Here is a 19,437-nt window from a genome sequence, read left to right on the forward strand (position 1 = left end):
TGTAGCTAGCAATAAGAGTGTAGTACTCTCAGGTACATTTAATACATTTTAATACTTTTTCACAGAAAATGCAAAAAAAAGTCAGCAGATTCCGTCTGGGCATTATAGTTGAATCTGCATATGAAGCTGGGACAAGTGTTTTAACATGGAAAAAAATAAGACACATCATCATGGGGTTCAGTGGTCCCCAATTCAAAAACAAAACCCTGTAGGAAACATACTGTATTAGTACCATTCAAAACCGTGTGTGTATTTAATAAAGAGAGAGTTCAAGACTGAGAGCAAATGTGTTCATTTTAATGCTACTTTGCATTTGTATAATGCGTGTGTGTGTGTGTGTGTGTGTGTGTGTGTGTGTGTGTGTGTGTGTGTGTGTGTGTGTGTGTGTGTGTGTGTGTGTGTGTGTGGATGGATGGAGCAATAGGGAAAGTTGAGGCTGCCCTACCGATGCAATCATCACGGCCCCTGCGTTCAGAGGCAGGAGACCCCTGAGGAGTGTGAGCAAGATGAGGCTGACAAGATTGGCCCTGACTGTGTGTGTGTGTAACCCAAGAGAAGAGTCATGTGATGGCCTAGCCTGAGTTCACACATGTATATAAACACACACAAACACATACACAACCCTTAAATGTGTCAAGCTGGAAAGTTTATGGAAAATGTTTTGTCCCTGAACCTTCTGTCAGTTGATGTAATCATATGGATTGGTATTGTGCAGAGCTTGAGGACTGTGTATCATTTAGGTTTCAAAAACACTGTTTATTTTGTGAAAAAACAGACATAAAGGCTAACCAAGGGTTCAAGGTTTAGCTGGTTAGCAAGCGTAAGCAGTTAGACCCTGCTGGTAGATGATGTAACTACACCATGCTGGCAAAAGCATATTGTTCCTGATTAAGGCTCTGATACACTCACTGCAAAGTTTTTCTTTTTTATTTTCTTTTTCTTTTATTTTTATTGATTTATCTATTAAACAAAGAAAAGCAAAACATATACAAACAGAATCAATATTTAACCTTCACAATTCAATACAAAACTAGGGAGGGGCTCTCTGAGGTGGAAGAGACCAATGAGCCAAATATCTGAGACCGAATGCATAATAATAAAACAAAATCTTGGGTAGGCCTAGCCCACGTTTGTCAATCGGCCTATGAAACTTATTGAAATGTAATCTGGGATGCTTACCATTCCAAATGAAGGACTTCGCAATGCTTTGGCACAGGATGGGCCTTCGCAATGGGTTGGCAGAAACTTTCCATTCTTTTATGATTCCGTATAAACTTCTAGCAAAAGTGGAGCCAATTCTGTAGCATAAGATCTAAAAGATTCAGCGGCAAAGCCATCTGGCCCCCGGAGCCTTGCCTGTAGGCAAGGCCTTAATTACCTTGCCAAGCTCCTCCAAGGTTATTTCAGAATCAAGAGAATTATTTTGCTCAGTCGTCAGTTTAGGGAGTTCTAATGGTTCCACAAAATTTCTAATATCTTCATCAGTAGACGAAGATGAGGAACTATAAAGATCGAGATAGAATTCTTTAAAAGCACAATTAATATCAATGACTGAGGTAAAAATTTCACGACCAGCAGATTTCACTGAGGGAATGGTAGAAAAAGACTCTCTCTGCTATATATATCTAGCCAAAAGTTTCCCTGCATTGTCACCCGACTCAAAGTATGACTGTCTTGCGCTGAATAGAAAAAGCTTTTCGCGACAAAATAGTATTGTATCTGTATTTCAATCGGGTCAATTCTCTGAGGCCATCAGGCGACATTCGCCGCTTCAGCTCTGCCTCTGTCCTTTTAATATTCCCTTCCTTCCCTTCCGACTTTTTGATGAATGAAGCATACTGTATAATCTGACCCCTAAGAACCACCTTAAGTGCCTCCTAAGGAAAGCCCACTGAGGATACTGAGGACCAGTTGGTCTCCATATACACATTAATTTCAGCCTTTAACATTTGTTGGAATTCAAGATTTTGTAAAAGGGATACTTTAAAGCGCCAACTATATAATTTATTTTTCTCCGTATGTGGCAACACCTCTAAACTCACCAGGGCTTGATCTGACACTAAAATGTTTCTAATTGAGCAATCCACAACAGATGAAATGAGGGACTTAGATATTTAAAAAAAAAACTATTCTAGAATAGATCTTATGGATTGATTAAAAAAAAATGTAGTCCATACCAGATGGGTTCAAAAGTTTCCAAATATCTGTAAGACTAAGATTTTTACACATCCTGTGAAGCGCCAGTGTTGCTCTAGGGGGCTTGCACACTTTTGCTTCACTATGATCAAGGAGTCCATCAAAAGATTAAAGTCTCCTCCCAATATCATATCATGAGGGGTGTCAGCGGATTGCAACAACCCATCAAGATCTATAAAAAAACCCTTATCATCAATGTTAGGTGTGTAAATATTAGCCAAAATCAAACTTTGCCCCTGAATTTCTGCTAAAACAATAATGACTCTTCCTAATTTATCTTTAATCTGTTTTAGACATTTGAATTGTAGATGCTTACTTATCAATGTAATGACTCCCCTGCTCTTACTTGAGCCAGCACTAAAGAAAATATGTCCACCCCATATCTTCCCAAATTTTTCAGCTTCCTGCGGGGAAAGAAGTGTTTCTTGAAGAAACATCATATCATATTTCTTACGTTTACGAAGAGAAATAACTTTCCTTCTTTTTATGGGGTGCCCCAACCCATTCACATTCCACATGGAGAGAGACAATCCACTCATATTAACATTTTACATTTTGACATATTAGAAAATTGTGTGTCAAAAACAAGATTATAAAGACCACATTCCAACATTAGTGCAACGATCAAACCCCGAATTTCACCCCGAACCAAACAAATATAAAAAAGAAAAATGCGCGCATTAACCCCGTGCACAACAGCGCCAACCGGCATCCATCCCTCTAAACTCAAACAGTCCATGTACACCTACGAGAGCCCCCGCAACAACTTTGCCATTGGCAAAAATAAAAATTTTGTGAGACAGAATGACTTAACAGAAGAAAATCTATAAAACAAACTCCAGCCAATAGGCAGAATAAACACAAAGAACATGCAGATTCATCCACATACTGTCTCGAAGGTGTGTTCCTTGCCAAAACAAGCTCCAGCCTCTAGCGGAACCAACACATACACAAAAATAAATAAATAAATTATATATATATATATATATATATATATATATATATATATATATATATATATATATATATATATAAACTTTCAGTTTCCTCGGGCAGTCAAACGAATGTTCAGTGAGCCGGCTGTTTCATAAGTGCAGCAGATGACCTAATCTTTCCAATGTCCTGCAAAAAAATATTCCACAAAACAAACTCCATACAATAGGAGGCATAAGCACAAAGAATGAGTAGATTCATCCACAACTGTCCCAAAATAACCTCCAGATGCTGGGCTGAGCCAGCACAAAAAGAAACAAAAAAGGCACCCAGCTTCCTTGGACAGTCAAGTGAATGTTCAGTGAGTCAAGGTCACTTGGGAGCAACATGAAAATCACCAAATGGCTTACTCATTCCATTGATTTTATGAAAGACATCACTTGTTGTGGGCAAAATGCTGCGGTTCTTCCAAGAAAGCATTCCTTTACTCCTCGCCTCACGTAACACAAGATCTTTATCGGATGAACTCAGAAATTTGGCCAGAATTGATCGGGGCCTGTCTCCCTCAGCCGATCTCCGAGCTTGGACCCTGTGAGCTCACTCGATTTCCAGCTTATGGCCTGTTATTTCGAGTAGACTCGGGAAGAGCTCATCTAGGAATTTCATAATATCTCGGCCTTCCTCGTTCTCAGGAACAAAACGGTATTACGATTCTCAAGGTCTTTCAACTTTTCCCAGACGCACTGCAAATCTGCCTTGGTCGCTAGCGGATTAGCAGCTAATTCCAATGACTCCAGATAATCAATCCATTTCTCGACATCCCCGATTCTTGTAACCAACTCAGAGAATTTCACCTCCATGGCCGTAATTGATCGACGTATTACAGCAAGATCCTCAAAGTCCGCAACGACCTTCGTCAGCATCACAGACATACTCGCCAGTTGACGCTGAATTTCTCCCACTGCACTGTCCAAATTAAGTCCCTGGTCTGCGGCCCTGTCAGGGGTATCAGCTTGAGGATTTTGAATTCTTTGACATATTGTCTTCATTGAACAGTTATGAAACAGAATGTATCGAATCTCACCGATTTATGACATAAAAAGAATTAAAAACTAGCAAAGTGCACAGAGCTCAGCGTTCACACATCCGACCCTCGCATGGCGTCATGCAACTCCACTGCAAAGTTTTTCTTAGTTCTTCGCTCAGGGCTAAAAACAATGTTAATGTTTACATTCTGCATCCGTGGTGCTAATGCTAACGCTAACATGTGGCCATAATATACACCAGTTGCCCTCTGTTAGTGTTTTTATGGACTTTAATAGACAATTGTAGACTATATATCATAAAATGTCTAAATAGAACATATAAATCTGGGGGTGGGGGGGGGTATTTTACCTTTCTGTTGCCTGACACAACTGAGGATAGTCGCTAGTGTAGAGCTTGAAACTGTGTGTGTTCCAATCAGCATTATTATGTTGTCATTTTTGCACCAGCTGATCAACTGTCATTCAGATGAATGGGAATGCTAACAGTTTTCTCCTGGTATATTTGACCTCAGGCTAACAAATACTGTCAAAACTGTTGGTATAATGTACCCTGGGTTAAGTTTTAGCTATGTACTTAATACCTAAACAGTCCTCCTTAAGACAGTCTAGTTCATTACGTACTGTGCTTAGGTGGTGTCAATTTTTATTAACTAGGTTAATGGAACCAGCCAATTATAAGGCAGAGCGTATTTCACACGGTGTGTGAATGACAAAATTTTAAGCCCACATTATGTTTACATTCTAGCATACATGCATTACTTGACAAGCAATACAACATGCATGCATATGTATTAATCCGTCTATATATGTGCACATATTGTTTTTCACATATTTTGGATGGCAAACGTTTTGCTCAAACTCAAGAGGAAGACACTACGCTGGCAGAGTAGACTGCTTTCCTATGCAGGTATCCCTGTGCAACTGCTGCCTGTGTTGGTGACGCGTGACGTTAAGTTAACATGACAGAAGCACATAAAGTGTGCCCCCATTCTGTGTGGTTCCCTGCGGCTCAGCGAGAGCCTTTAAAGGGGCAGCACTGAGAAAGTCCAGGACCGTTCCTGTATATGATGCAACACAACCAAAGGAAGACACTCCAAAAGCATCCATCTGGTGCATGTGTACATTGATGTGTCTTTAGAAAAGCAATGTCTTTGAAAGATTGAAGAATTCAGTTGCAAAATGGATTGCTGTGGACTGTAGGCCAATGACAGGCTTATATTTAATAATATGGAAATTAAAAATATACTGTGTTGCCTTCTAAAGCCATTTTTTGTATTGACTCATCAATCCATTACTCGTCTGCCAAAATAATGTAATGGGTTTTAATTATCTGAAGTATTATATTTACAGTATATATTATAACTATTTAAACTATAATGATTTAATCATTATAAACTCAGCAAAAAAAGAAACGTCCTCTCATTTTCAACTGCTTTTATTTTCAGCAAACTTAACATGTGTAAATATTTGTATGAACATAAAAAGTTTCAACAACTAAGACATAAACTGAACAAGTTTTACAGGCATGTGACTAACAAAAATGGAATAATGTGTCCCTGAACAAAGGGGGGGTCAAAATCAAAAGTAATAGTCAGTATCTGGTGTGGCCACCAGCTGCATTAAGTACTGCAGTGCATCTCCTCCTCATGGACTGCACCAGATTTGCCAGTTCTTGCTGTGAGATGTTACCCCACTCTTCCACCAAGGCACTTGCAAGTTCCCGGACAGTTCTGGGGGGAATGGCCCTAGCCCTCACTCTCCGATCCAACAGGTCCCAGACGTGCTCAATGGGATTGAGGTCCGGGCTCTTTGCTGGCCATGGCAGAACACTGACATTCCTGTCTTGCAGGAAATCATGCACAGAACGAGCAGTATGGCTGGTGGCATTGTCATGCTGGAGGGTCATGTCAGGATGAGCCTGCAGTAAGGGTACCACATGAGGAAGGATGATGTCTTCGCTGTAAGGCACAGCATTGAGATTGCCTGCAATGACAACAAGCTCAGTCCGATGATGCTGTGACACACCGCCCCAGACCATGACGGACCCTCCACCACCAAATCGATCCCGCTCCAGAGTACAGGCCTCGGTGTAATGCTCAATCCTTCGACAATAAACATGAGTCCGACCATCACCCCTAGTGAGACAAAACCACGACTCGTCAGTGAAGAGTACTTTTTGCCAGTCCTAACTGGTCCAGCGAAGGTGGGTTTGTGCCCATGGGTGACATTGTTGCCGGTGATGTCTGGTAAGGACCTGCCTTACAACAGGCCTACAAGCCCTTAGTCCAGCCTCTCTCAGCCTATTGCGGACAGTCGGAGCACTTATGGAGGGATTGTGCGTTCCTGGTGTAATTCGGGCAGCTGTTGTTGCCATCCTGTACCTGTCCCGCAGACGTGATGTTCGGATGCATCGATCCTGTGCAGGTGTTGTTACACGTGGTCTGCCACTGCAAGGATGATCAGCTGTCCTTCCTGTCTCCCTGTAGCGCTGTCTTAGGCGTCTCACTGTAAGGACATTGTAATTTATTGCCCTGGCCACATCTGCAGTCCTCATGCCTCCATGCAGCATGCCTAAGGCATATTCACGCAGATGAGCAGGGACCCTGGGCATCTTTATTTTGGTGTTTGTCAGAGTCAGTAGAAAGATCTCTTTAGTGTACTAAGTTTTTATAACTGTGACCTTAATTGCCTACCATCTGTAAGCTGTTAGTGTCTTAACGACCGTTCCACAGGTGCATGTTCATTAATTGTTTATGGTTAATTGAACAAGCATGGAAAACATTGTTTAAACCCTTTACAATAAAGATCTGTAAAGTTATTTGGATTTTTACAAAATTATCTTTAAAATACACTGTCATGAAAAAGGGATGTTTCTTTTTTTGCCGAGTTTATATTGAATTATTGTTATTTGAGGGACTTTCTCAGCAAATATTTATATATGCAATTCATTGCAATAATTTAAATAATCAGCAAATCATGTAATTAATTTGATTAATAAAATGGAATCTATTAACAGTCCAAATTATAACACATAATCAACAGTTTGTATTGTATAAACCAATAAACATGGGAAGTATAAAGGTAATCCTTGCTCTAGTTTTAAAGAGTTTTATTATAGCATGTGTGCAACATCTAAACACACCCTATCTAGAACAACAAGAATAGACCTTCAAAGCTACAGGCTATTGCTGGATAGAGTGTGAAACCATTGGTCTGGTGGCTTTTAAAGGAAACATGTAAACAAATAACATCTTTAAGCCATGCTTATTTACCAGCCCTTAATTGCCCCAGGGTTTGGGTTTTGAGAGTCTGTAAGTATGAGTGATAAAACATAATCTTAGACACTGTGGCACTCCTCAGTGGAAAGAGTCCAGAGTAGTCTTTATTTATACAGTCGCGGCTTCTGCAGTGGCTTCCTGTACTACTATTGACTGGGAACTTCGCCCACGCCGAGCTCCATAGCTTTTTGCCACATGACAACCCTGTTGCTGTGGTAACAACATGCCCCTTGGGGACAGCGCTTTTGTTTTAGCCTTAGTTTCTTAATCGCTCGGTTTTCTCTCTCCTGTATTGATAGACTGTCCCTCAAACACACAAACAAACCTGAAGGTGATCATTACATTTTTTGGGATAAAGCAGCATGTCCAGTGGTCTGTATGTCCAGTGGTGTCTATGGTTAGTTACACATTATATTCATATTAGGTGAGTGAAAAAGAGTGCACTGAGCAATAGCTCCCTCTTCTGATCAGTTTAGAGAAAGAGCATCTTTTGTCAGCTTGTGCCTTGATCAAACTAGTTAGTAATTGTTAATGATTGGCAATTAAAATAATTTATATTTTAATGTGTCCAAAGGTTTTAGAACCCTGTTTAAATGACCAGTATTAATTTCCATGTTAGATCAGAATGGTTTCTGCTATTTAGTGTTGGATTAGTGCTGGTCACAGATTGGACACCAGCACACCAGTATTCCATGCAAAGAACCATCACGCAAAACAACATATTCTGATGAGCAGTTATGAGCAGTATATATATATATATATATATATATATATATATATATATATATATATATATATATATATATATATATAATAACTAATTTGTTTGCTTTCAATAATAACAGAGATCACAGAGTAAAAATGAGTAATATTTAATAACGTAGGTTTAAGCAAAAGTCTAAATGGGGCCTAGATAATAATTATTTTAAATTAGCCTTCTCTCTAAAATAAATGTAAAATATATTCAAGAACATTAGCCAGATACTTTAATGAAATAATGTTAATTACATATTTATATTTAAAAGATTCAAAAGCCATAATTTTTATTTCAGAATTGTTGCAGTTTCCCCTGACCTATCCCTTAACTTCACAGCCATGATAAAATCCCATATGGTAGCTAACAGCAACAGTGATAGTATCTGTCATTCACATTAACGTTTAACCAACAGCCTAGAGATAAAATAGGCATAATATAAATTTGAAGGCATCAAAACTTTAGACAGCAGAACAATTATTTTTCTCTCTGAAAGTGAAACAGTCGCACTTCGATTGCTCGGGTTGAGAAAGAGACAGAGAGCTCTACTGCTCATATTCTGAATAAGTGCCATCAGTCTAGTTCATTTGAGTCCATGTGATTAAGTTTTGTGTGTAAACTTGCCCCCAGTCTCCTGTATTTAGTTGATACTCAATTAAGTTCATTTCAAACTTAATCACAAAACTTCCTATGATAGGCTGTCATGGCCAGTGCTGGCTGTAGGTGTCTGTATTCATGTGTTTGGCAGTGTCTCAAACCACATTGAGCTTTGTCGCTTCAGCTTGCTCACTGGGGTTCTAAATACAATTATTATTTAATTATTTATTTTTATACAAAATGTACAATCATATTTAACCAAACTACACAATGATGACACTAAGACTTTATAGATATTACAGTTTAATTTTCTGCTAAAGCATGATTTTCTGTAAAGCTACTTGGAATGATGTGTGTTGTGAAAAGCATGTATGTATACCATAAGTGCCTGTTATTACCCCACACTTGTCTGGAGGTACAACATAATTACCATGTATGTACCATTGGTATATATTGTTTCATATTACTTACCATTAAGAAACACTTCAGGTAAGTACCTCTTGTTACTACAGATTTGTCTGTAGGTACAACATATTTATCATTTATGTACCAGAAAAGTACACGTACTGTAAAATAAAGTGCTACCCTATTTTCAATGGATAAAACTGGTATAAAGTGCAGCTCCTATCTGCTTGAATAGGGAAAGACTAAAACATGCTATTTTTCAGGCTGGTCCAGCTGATACACGTGCACATTTTCAAGTTGACTGAAAGGCGGTGTCTGTATTTGAATGGTAATTGGCTATTTTACCTTTAATTAGATCTTCCTTTTCTACATCCGCCATACTTTGTGTTCCAATTTGTCCCTCATTTTAATACAAGTGCTCTCTGTGGGGCCTGGGTTTGACAGTCTCAGACACGGAGGCAACTGAGATTCGTCCTCCGCCACCACGCCACCACAAGGACTTAGAGCACATTGGTAATTGGGCATTCCAAATTGGGGAGAAAAGGGGAGAAAATCCAAAAAATAAATAAATAAATAAAAATACAGGTGCTCTCTCTCTCTCTGGCTAAATAGTCTCTGGTTATTATATAGGTAGCTAGCTATAAACAATGTTGACATGTAACTACTTTACCAACATGTTTACAGTACTCTCGACTCTACCGTCACTTGTGGCAACACTGGAATGATTTGCGTTATGAATTTTGCTTCAAACTTCCATAGCTTGAAGCAGCTTACAAGGAGAATGTTTTGAGCCTAAATGTCTCATTTAAAAAAAAAAATGTATTCCACCATAATTGTGTCAATAATAGCTGCATGCTTACTAACCTGTAACTATGTTCTCAGAGAGGACATTCACCTGCACCTCCACCGAGTGTTTGGATGTGTAGGTAATCTCAGCACTGGCGTGGGCCACTTCACCAATAAACATTGGATACAGGAAGTCTGTGCGCTCTACCCGGGCCAAAGCAGCTACACAGCGATCCTATTTGCCAAAAGAAAATGTTAGTTTTTTGTAGTTTTTTGTAGTATGAAATTAAATAAAAATAAATAAATAAATAAAAATGCTTTTACACATTGCTTGCAGACTAGGACGCTACAACTCAGTTATAACAATGTCTAAACAAAGGTCCTGCCCCAAATGCCGATAAATTTATAGTGTGTGTAATCTAAATTTATGACTTTGTAGTGCCCTCTATAGACTTCATCAGACAAGCACCATTTTTCAGCAGGTATAAATCAGGGACAGGCTGTCATTCTTTTTGTAATGACAACTGCCCATTTTGGGGAACATTTGTGTGTAACCATAAGCTTGTAGGAGATCTTTTGTGTGCAAATTTCAAATTGTTGTGTAACGCAAGTGTTTGTGACACACATTTGGGAAATAGATCCATTATGTAAAGATTTCCCTTGTTTTAATACAAACTATTTACACATCTTTTTTTCTTTATTTCAACTCGCAGAGCTGACTAAACATAACAATTATGACTGAAGTGTGATACATCAAGAGTGAACTCCTGACAGATAAACAATGCAAAAAAATGCAATCAGGTGATACTTATGAAAACATGCCCCGGTCACATTTCACCCCTCAATAAAGGGAGGTGAAAAAAGAATTAAGCCTATTTAAGGAACATTTATATATACAGTATATTCATGTCACGGGATCTTGTGGAATGACCCAAATGCAGAAGAGTCCAACAGGGTGTTAGTGGTCTCTGTGAATTGGACAGGGTCTGACTGGACGCTGGTGACTGTTGGCAAGGGGTTGGACTGGGTAGCGGCAGCTGGCGAATGGTCAGTCTGAGAGGCGGCCACAGGCGAAGGGTCAGACTGACCGGCAGCCGCTGGCGATAGGTCAGACTGAGTGGCAGCCACAAGGAACTGGGCGGTGGTCGCTGGTGAGGGGTCAGTCTGGATGGCGGCCATTAGAGACTTGACAGGCTCGTCGACGGTTACAGGGGACTGGACAGACTCGTCGACGGCCACAGGGGACTGGACAGACTCGCAGACGGTCACAGGGGACTGGACAGACTTATGGACGGTTACAAGGGACTGAACAGGCTCGTCGACGGCCACGGGGGATCCTCCGCCTCCAGGCGGTCCGCAGTGGGCTCTTCTGCCTCCTGGCGGTTTGCAGCAGGCCCCTCCACCTCCACGCCGAGCTTCCACCTATGTCAGCAAGAAGCCCGAGAAGAGCCAGATGAAGGATAAGGCACGAGCGGAGAGGAGTGCTCAGGTGAGGAGGCCCTTCCCCGGAGTAGAGCCTCCATCTTGCCGAGTCAACAAATATGGGCCACTAAGTCCCAGAATGGCCACAAAAAGATCAAAACGTTTATCTAAACTCCTCAGGAAGAAATGTTTAGAGAAGACCTCACCAAAACACCACCTATGGGCCTCATCGGCGAGCTCTTGGGCATACTCCCTGATGTGTTGACCGTTCTGTAAGCAGGTGCGAAACTGGTCATGGTGGGTGGTGCTCAAGGAGGTCGATTCTTTGTGGACAGGAGCTGGGTGAAGAAAAATGCTTATATTGCCTCTGCTGGGTCCCAGTTTGGCTAGATTGTTGTCATGGGATCTTGAGGAAGGACCCAAAATGCCGAAGGCAGTTTAAGGGCTTTTACAAACAAAATACAAACAAAAACTCTCACGAGGGAGAAAAAACAAGATGACAGGGTAAAATAAGAAACAAACAGATAAACAAACCAATAACCCATGTTTTTTGGGGGTGTGTTAAGATCCAAGGGTTTTGGTTGAGAATTCAGAATTTTGTATGTGATGTCTTGGGCACTCAAGTTTCGTTTTGCCCCAGACTCTGTATTTTGGGAGATGGGGCAGAAATTAATGTGGAGAATAAACATGTGGAGGATTGGGTCCTAACATGTGTTATGGTCGCCAGACAGGTGATTTTGAAGGGTTGGAAGTTGGTTGGAGCACCCCCGTTTCAGGAGTGGTGCTTGGAGATGGGGAGAGTGGCAGCCTTAGAAGAGGGGTCTTATAGAAGACCAGGGAACTGGATTTGTTTGTAAGAAAATGAGGTAGATATTTAGCATTCTTGGAGGGTTCTCGGGTGGAATAGTGGAGAGAGAGGGGTAATTGTCAGTGTGTGTGATTTTTATATTTGTATATATATATATATGTATTTTTTATTATTATTATTATTTTTCTCTTTTTTCCTCTTTTAGTTGTTTGGTTTTTGTTTTTTTATTCTTTTATATGTGTTCATCTAAGACCACAGGGATGTTTGTTGAGGTTTGGGGTGGGGTTGGAGAGGAGGAGGGGTGGTAGTGGGTGTTAAAAGTTGATTTTGTGTATTTATAATTATGTTTTGTTTTTCTGTGTTTTAATAAATAAAAATGTTAATCATAAAAAAGAACAATTTGTGTCTTTTTTTTCTCCCCTTTGCTCTCCAATTTGGAATGCCCAATTCCCAGTGTGCTCTAAGTCCTCATGGTGGTGTAGTGACTTGCATCACTCCAGGTGGCGGAGGACGAATCTCAGTTGCCTCCACGTCTGAGAGCGTCAATCCGCACATCTTATCACGTGGCTTGTTGAGCGCGTTATCGCGGAGACATAGTGCATGTGGAGGCTTCACGCTATTCTCCACGGCATCCACGCACAACTCACCACGCACCCCACCGAGAGTGAGAACCACATTATAGCGACCACAAGGAGGTTACCTCATGTGACTTTACCCTCCCTAGCAACCGGGCCAATTTGGTTGCTTAGGAGACCTGGCTGGAGTCACTCAGCAAGCCCTGGATTTGAACTCATGACTCCAGGGGTGGTAGTCAGTGTCTTTACTTGCTGAGCTACCCAGGCCCTCCACTTTATTCCCCATTTTTAAAATTTTCTCTTCTGTTCGTATACTGTATATATACAGTATATAAATATTGTGGTGGAACGACCTGCCCTTCCCTCTCATCATCGTTGCCCCGCCTCTTAGGGCCATCTTTCATCCAGGCACACAACGGGAGTGGGCAGGAGAGAGGAGAGGAGCAATTTGATAAGCCTCATTTGGGGAGCCGATGATAAGGCGCACTTGATGTTTATAGAGCATAATCACTATTGCCATAAGAACGTAGAGTGCGCCTCTCCTCAGGGAGCCAGCTTCTATTTCCTTGTGTGCACACACTGGCGTACTCGCAGGTCCAGGAACACAGTGCGGAGGGTACCGGTGGACCCACTCCCTCTGAAACCCGGCGCAGGTTAAAAGAGTCATCGGGGACTATTGCATGCATCGCGACTGATGGGCATGGATGCCAGGCCGCCTTCCCCTCACACACTGTGCCCATCGGACCCTGACCACGTCCTGGACCATCCCATGGACACTTATTCTGTACACTTTATTGCCCAATTATTATTATTTTTATTTTATTTTTATTATCCCCTTTTCTCCCAATTTGGAATGCCCAATTCCCACTACTTAGTAGGTCCTCATGGTGGTGCGGTTACTCAACTCAATCCGAGTGGCGGAGGACAAGTCTCAGTTGCCTCTGCTTCTGAGACAGTCAATCCGTGCATCTTATCACATGGCTCGTTGTGCATGACACCGCTGAGGCTCCCAGCATGTGGAGGCTCATGCTACTCTCCACGATCCATGCACAACTTACCACGAGCCCCATTGTGAGCGAGAACCACTTATCGTGACCATGAGGAGGTTACCCCATGTGACTCATACCCTCCCTAGCAACTGGGCAGATTTGGATGCTTAGGAGACCTGGCTGGAGTCACTCAGCACACCCTGGATTCGAACTCGTGACTCCAGGGGTAGTAGTCAGCTTCAATACTCGCTGAGCTACCCAGGCCCCCCACTTTATTTGCCATTTTGAACACTTTCTGTTTATTATTATTTCCGATAATTGCCTCTCCAAGGTCTGACTCTTGCTCACCCAACCACAATAAATACATATTTTTTGTGACAATATTTTCACTCCAAACTCTTATTGCTGTAATGCTAAATAAATAAATAAATAAATAAACAAATAAATATATGAGATCTCGTAACCATAATGCATTTGGACATTCAGCTTTGATTCTCATTGCAATAGAAACATGTTTTACTGTATTAAAATAAAAAATATGCTGCAATTCAATTATTATTATTATTATTTTATTTTTTTATTAAAATCAGAATAATCTGACTCAGATATATATAAAAATGATCATTGGATGTTGGTTCCTCATAATTTATTCTCTGCATCAGAATCAACAATCAAAACCTTCAACGTTGTTTCCTAAAGCAGTGGTTACTCAATTGACTTTAAGACTTCCAGGCAGCAGGAAGAGGAACTCACCCCGTGTTGAGTGTTGCAGTGGCGTGTACCAATGATGCATCCTGCTTCCTCAATCATCTTCAGTATAGTGCCACCATGAACATTACCAATAATGTTGGCATCATCAGGACGCATGATCCTAAAAGAGCACAAAATATATATAGAGTAAGTGGATACATATATATATATATATATATATATATATATATATATATATATATATATATATATATATATATATATATTATCACATACATTGTTTTGTTCTTGTTTTCATGTCTTTTTATTTTATTTTCCTGTTCAGGTCATGTGGTGTCATGTCATGTGATTTCCTGTTCCCTTATGTGATCTTGTCATGTGTTTCCCCTGTTCATGTGTCTTGTTTTCATTGCTTCATTGTTTGATTACTTTGTTATTAGTCTTGTCTTTTCATTGGTTAAAGTTCATTTAGTCTTGTTATCTTGTTTATAGTTTAGTCTTGTGATTGGTTGTCTTGTTTACTTGTTAACCATGTCCTTGTATTTAAGCCCTCATGTTTGCCATTGTCTGGTGTCAGGTATTGTGTTAATGTAATGTAGTCCAAGTCCAAGTCCAAGTCAAAAGACTAGTTAAGTCCATGTTTATGTTTTGTTTTGTTCACATTTATTGTTAGGGTTTCTGGTTATCGCATTTGGAAATAAACTGCACTTGGGTTCATCGCACTACTTCATCATCTCTCTGTCTACCTGTTGCCAGCATCGTTACAGAATACCTGACCACCCATAATGAACCCAGCAGTTCGGCTTCTTCGCCTACGTCAAGGGAGTCGTCCCCTGGAGGAATATGTGGGGGACTTCTGCACTCTGGCCAGCGAGGTTGACTTTAATGAAATCACCCTCAAAGACTGTTTCCGTTTTGGATTAAGTGAGCCAATCTCATCTTTAATGCCTGGCAGTCGCAGTTCCCTCAATCTGGTCCAGTATATCGACCTTGCCCTGCAGATTACTGGTTCTACGTTCACTGTGGGGGAGGCGGATGCTGAGCCCACATCCCACGTCATGGTCGACGAGCCAGCATCCCACGTCATGGTCGACGAGCCAGCGCCCATGCCTGCCATGATTAATGAGTCAACGCCCATACCTGCCACTGTTAATGAGCCTGCGTTGCTAGCCTCGACCGCCCCAGAGCTCATATTACCAGCCTCATCCATCCCAGAGCCTGCGTTGCCAACTTCGGCCTCCCGGAGGAGAAGGAGGAGAAAAGTTTCCATTTCCAAGTCTCAGCCCATGTTCACGACCACAGAGGTCATCTCCAAATCTCAGCCCATGTTCACAACCACAGAGGTTGTCTCCGAGTCTCAGCCCATGTTCACGACCACAGAGGTCGTCTCCGAGTCTCAGCCCATGTTCACGAGCACAGAGGTCATCTCCAAGTCTCAGCCCATGTTCACGACCACAGAGGTCATCTCCGAGTCTCAGCCCATGTTCATGACCACAGAGGTTTTCTCCGAGTCTCTGTCTATGCCCACGACCACAGAGGTCGTACCCGAGTCTCTGACTACGCCCACAACCACAGAGGTCGTTCCCGAGTCTCAGTCCATTCCCATGACCACAGAGGTCGTTCCCGAGTCTCAGTCCATTCCCACGACCCCAGAGGTTGTTCTCGAGCCTACCACGGTTCTGCCTTCTACGGCTTCGTCCCTTGAGCCTCCCATGGCTCCGCCTTCCACGACTTTGCTCCACGTCATGGCCGCCAAGCCCGAGTTCCACGTCATGGCTGCCAAGCCCTAGTTCCACGTCATAACTGCCAAGCCCAAGTTCCACGTCATGGTCACTGAGCTTGCGCCACCTTCTGCCCCAGATCCTCAGTGTGTTCCAGGCCATGTCACAGCCACGCCAGAGTCAGCTCCAGGTCATGTCACAGCCACGCCAGAGTCAGCTCCAGGCCATGTCACAGCCATGCCAGAGTCAGCTCCAGGCCATGTCACAGCCATGCCAGAGTCAGCTCCAGGCCATGTCACAGCCATGCCAGAGTCAGCTCCAGGCCATGTCACCGCCACGCCAGAGTCAGCTCCAGGTCATGTCACCGCCACGCCTCGGCCTGCTCCATGCCATGTCACCGCCACGCCTCGGCCTGCTCCATGCCATGTCACCGCCACGCCTCGGCCAGCTCCATGCCATGTCACCGCCACGCCTCGGCCTGCTCCATGCCATGTCACCGCCACGCCTCGGCCTGCTCCATGCCATGTCACCGCCACGCCTCGGCCTGCTCCATGCCATGTTACAGCCACGCCTCAGCCTGCTCCATGCCATGTCACAGCCGCGCCTCAGCCTACTCCATGTCATGTCACAACAACGCCTGAGCCTGTCACAATATCGCCTCAGTCTGCTTCATGCCATGTCACAGCCAAGTCCCAAACTGCTCCATGCCATGTCACAAGCAAGCCTCTGCTCCGCGGTCCAGTCCTGCCTCTGCTCCGTGGTCCAGGCCCGCCTCTGCACCACCGAGGACCTCCATCCCTATGGCTCCGTCTTGGTCCTCAGCCCCATCGGCTCCGCCCCTCGAGCCTCTCAGGGCCCCACTTTCAATTGGCTTTGCCCTGTTCCCATGCTCCACGCCTGTCTCACCAGGCCACACCCCACGCCATGTCTTACCAGGCCACGTTTCAAGGACCCCCCCCCCCCCCAGCTCCTTAGAAGGGGGATATGTCACGTTTATGTGTTTTGTTCTTGTTTTCATGTCTTATTTTCAAGTTTAGTTCCTGTTCAGGTCATGTGGTGTCATGTCATGTGATTTTCTGTTCCCTCATGTGATCTTGTCAGGTGTTTCCCATGTTCATGTGTCTTGTTTTCATTGCTTCATTGTTTGATTACTTTGTTATTAGTCTTGTCTTTTCAATGGTTAAAGTCCATTTAGCCTTGTTATCTTGTTTATAGTTTAGTCTTGTGATTGGTTGTCTTGTTTACTTGTTAACCATGTCCTTGTATTTAAGCCAAATATGTTTGCAATTGTCTGGTGTCAGGTATTGTGTTAATGTAACGTAGTCCATAGTCAAGTCAAGTCATGTCATGTCATGTCATGTCATGTTATGTTTAAGTCAAGTCTATAGTCAAGTCATGCCATGTCAAGTTAAGTTTAGTTAAGGCCATGTTTGTTTTGTTTTGTTCACATTTATTGTTAGGGTTTCTGGTTATTGCATTTGGAAAATAAACTGCACTTGGGTTCATCGCACTACTTCATCGTCTCTTTGTCTGCCTGTTGCCAGCATCGTTACATATATATATATATATATATATATATATATATATATAAACAGATGCACAGGTAGCTGTAATAACCAGCCGGGCATTATTGCCTGCCGCACCTCCACCAGTGCCTTCAGCCCAGCTGCGGGGTCATCAGCCACTTATCTTCAATGTTTCGCCCCATTAATCCTGGAACATCTTCTGGTGGTGGAGCAGTGGTCAGGGACATCTCCCTGCCACCCCCCGCAGCTGAACACCGGATCCCCTCCAACATTTCTCATCCTTGCCTTCCCATCCAGACATCCTTCCTTCACGAATTACTTGCTACCAGGGTTCTATATGTCATAATACCTCGACACGACCATACGCACCAGCCTGATGGCCAACTGGCACCGAGATGCGTACTCAGTGCACTACTGGCACTGGCACCGTATCTCTCGGTAACTCAGTGCCACTGGTTCTGTATGGCATACTACCTCAGCACAAGCCCTCACCACATATCACCCAGGTTCCCTATTCCTCAGTTTCCTACTTTTGAACCCCCCATTTTTGTCCTTCCTTCTTGGCCATAGCCAGAATCTCCCTTTCTCAGCTTCCCCTGCCAATTCCTTCAAAGACATTTTTGAAGCTGCTCCTACGATGCCAATGTCTCTAAAAAGGTGCTGCATTGATGTTCTCATAAATCCTCTACACCCAACCTCCACAGGATAGGTGGTAGTCCTCCATCCATTTTCCCTGCACTCTGTGGCCAGATCAGCATTTTTTAGCTTCTTCCTCTCATAGGCTGTCTCCAAACCCTCTTCCCATGGAACAGTAAGCTCGATCATTACTATTGTCCTAGCTGACGTTGACCACAACACTACATCCGGCCCCAAGGAGGTAATGGCAACCATGGTAGGATATGTATATATAGTATATTGTATATACATTTATATATATAGTGTATATATATATATACTGTTTGGTGTGATGGAAATGACGCCACAATCATGTGACAGCCATCATTTTCAAAAGAAAAAAGTAACAAATTATTTGCACACAACGAATTTTGAAATGGTGTTTATTTCACTCTGTTTAGATTTTCATATGTAATAATTAGCTTTTTTTTTAATGGATTTGAATAGTTTAAAATTGAAAGTCTGGGTTTGGGACAAAGCTAAAACAGTACAATCTATACATAAAAGGCATTTGAAAAGTGCTAAAAATAAATGATGAAGGCCTGGTAAAAGTTTCCAATTCGGTTTTAATGAAAAAATTGAATCTGTGGACATGAAAGTACCCAAAGTTGAAGAAGCACCTGTATGGATTTTATCAGTATGTGTACTCGCTGGGAATTGACCTTGGTGTTGCTAGCACCTAGCTCTACCAGTCTCTAAAGCAACCCTGGATTCCTTTGTCTCAACAGTTTTTAATATTATAAATGAAAGCAAAAACATTCAGGTTCGCACCACAACTCAGAACCTCCATAACCAGTTTGGGGAGAAATTCTGCCCAGTCATCTTCAAATGTCTGATTTACCACTGGCATTAAATCAGTACATAACTGTCATATTAAACGTACATGAAAAAGTGTAAAGTTATGACACAAATTCATTGACTCATTTTATTAAGTTGAACATACACTTAAAATCCATGTCAAACACTATGATCTACAAAAACAAAGCAGAAAAATTCTGACAGTGCTGTCCCATTG

The 19,437-nt window shown here is 42.2% G+C and overlaps 1 protein-coding gene across 3 annotated transcripts in view; it reads right to left on the reverse strand.

Annotated features, from left to right (window-relative positions):
- Positions 1-19,437, reverse strand: part of LOC127424749 (cytosolic acyl coenzyme A thioester hydrolase-like) — a 166,135-nt gene that overhangs the window by 133,255 nt on the left and 13,443 nt on the right. For all 3 annotated transcript variants that reach the window (XM_051670184.1, XM_051670182.1, XM_051670183.1), the window contains exons 2-3: positions 14,543-14,660; positions 10,074-10,230 (exon numbers count right to left, since the gene is read on the reverse strand). In XM_051670184.1, coding sequence (XP_051526144.1) covers positions 10,074-10,230; positions 14,543-14,660 — 275 coding nt within the window. The remainder of the gene's footprint in view (positions 1-10,073; positions 10,231-14,542; positions 14,661-19,437) is intronic.

This window comes from Myxocyprinus asiaticus, chromosome 33 (assembly GCF_019703515.2).
Source record: "Myxocyprinus asiaticus isolate MX2 ecotype Aquarium Trade chromosome 33, UBuf_Myxa_2, whole genome shotgun sequence".
NCBI lineage: Eukaryota > Metazoa > Chordata > Actinopteri > Cypriniformes > Catostomidae > Myxocyprinus > Myxocyprinus asiaticus.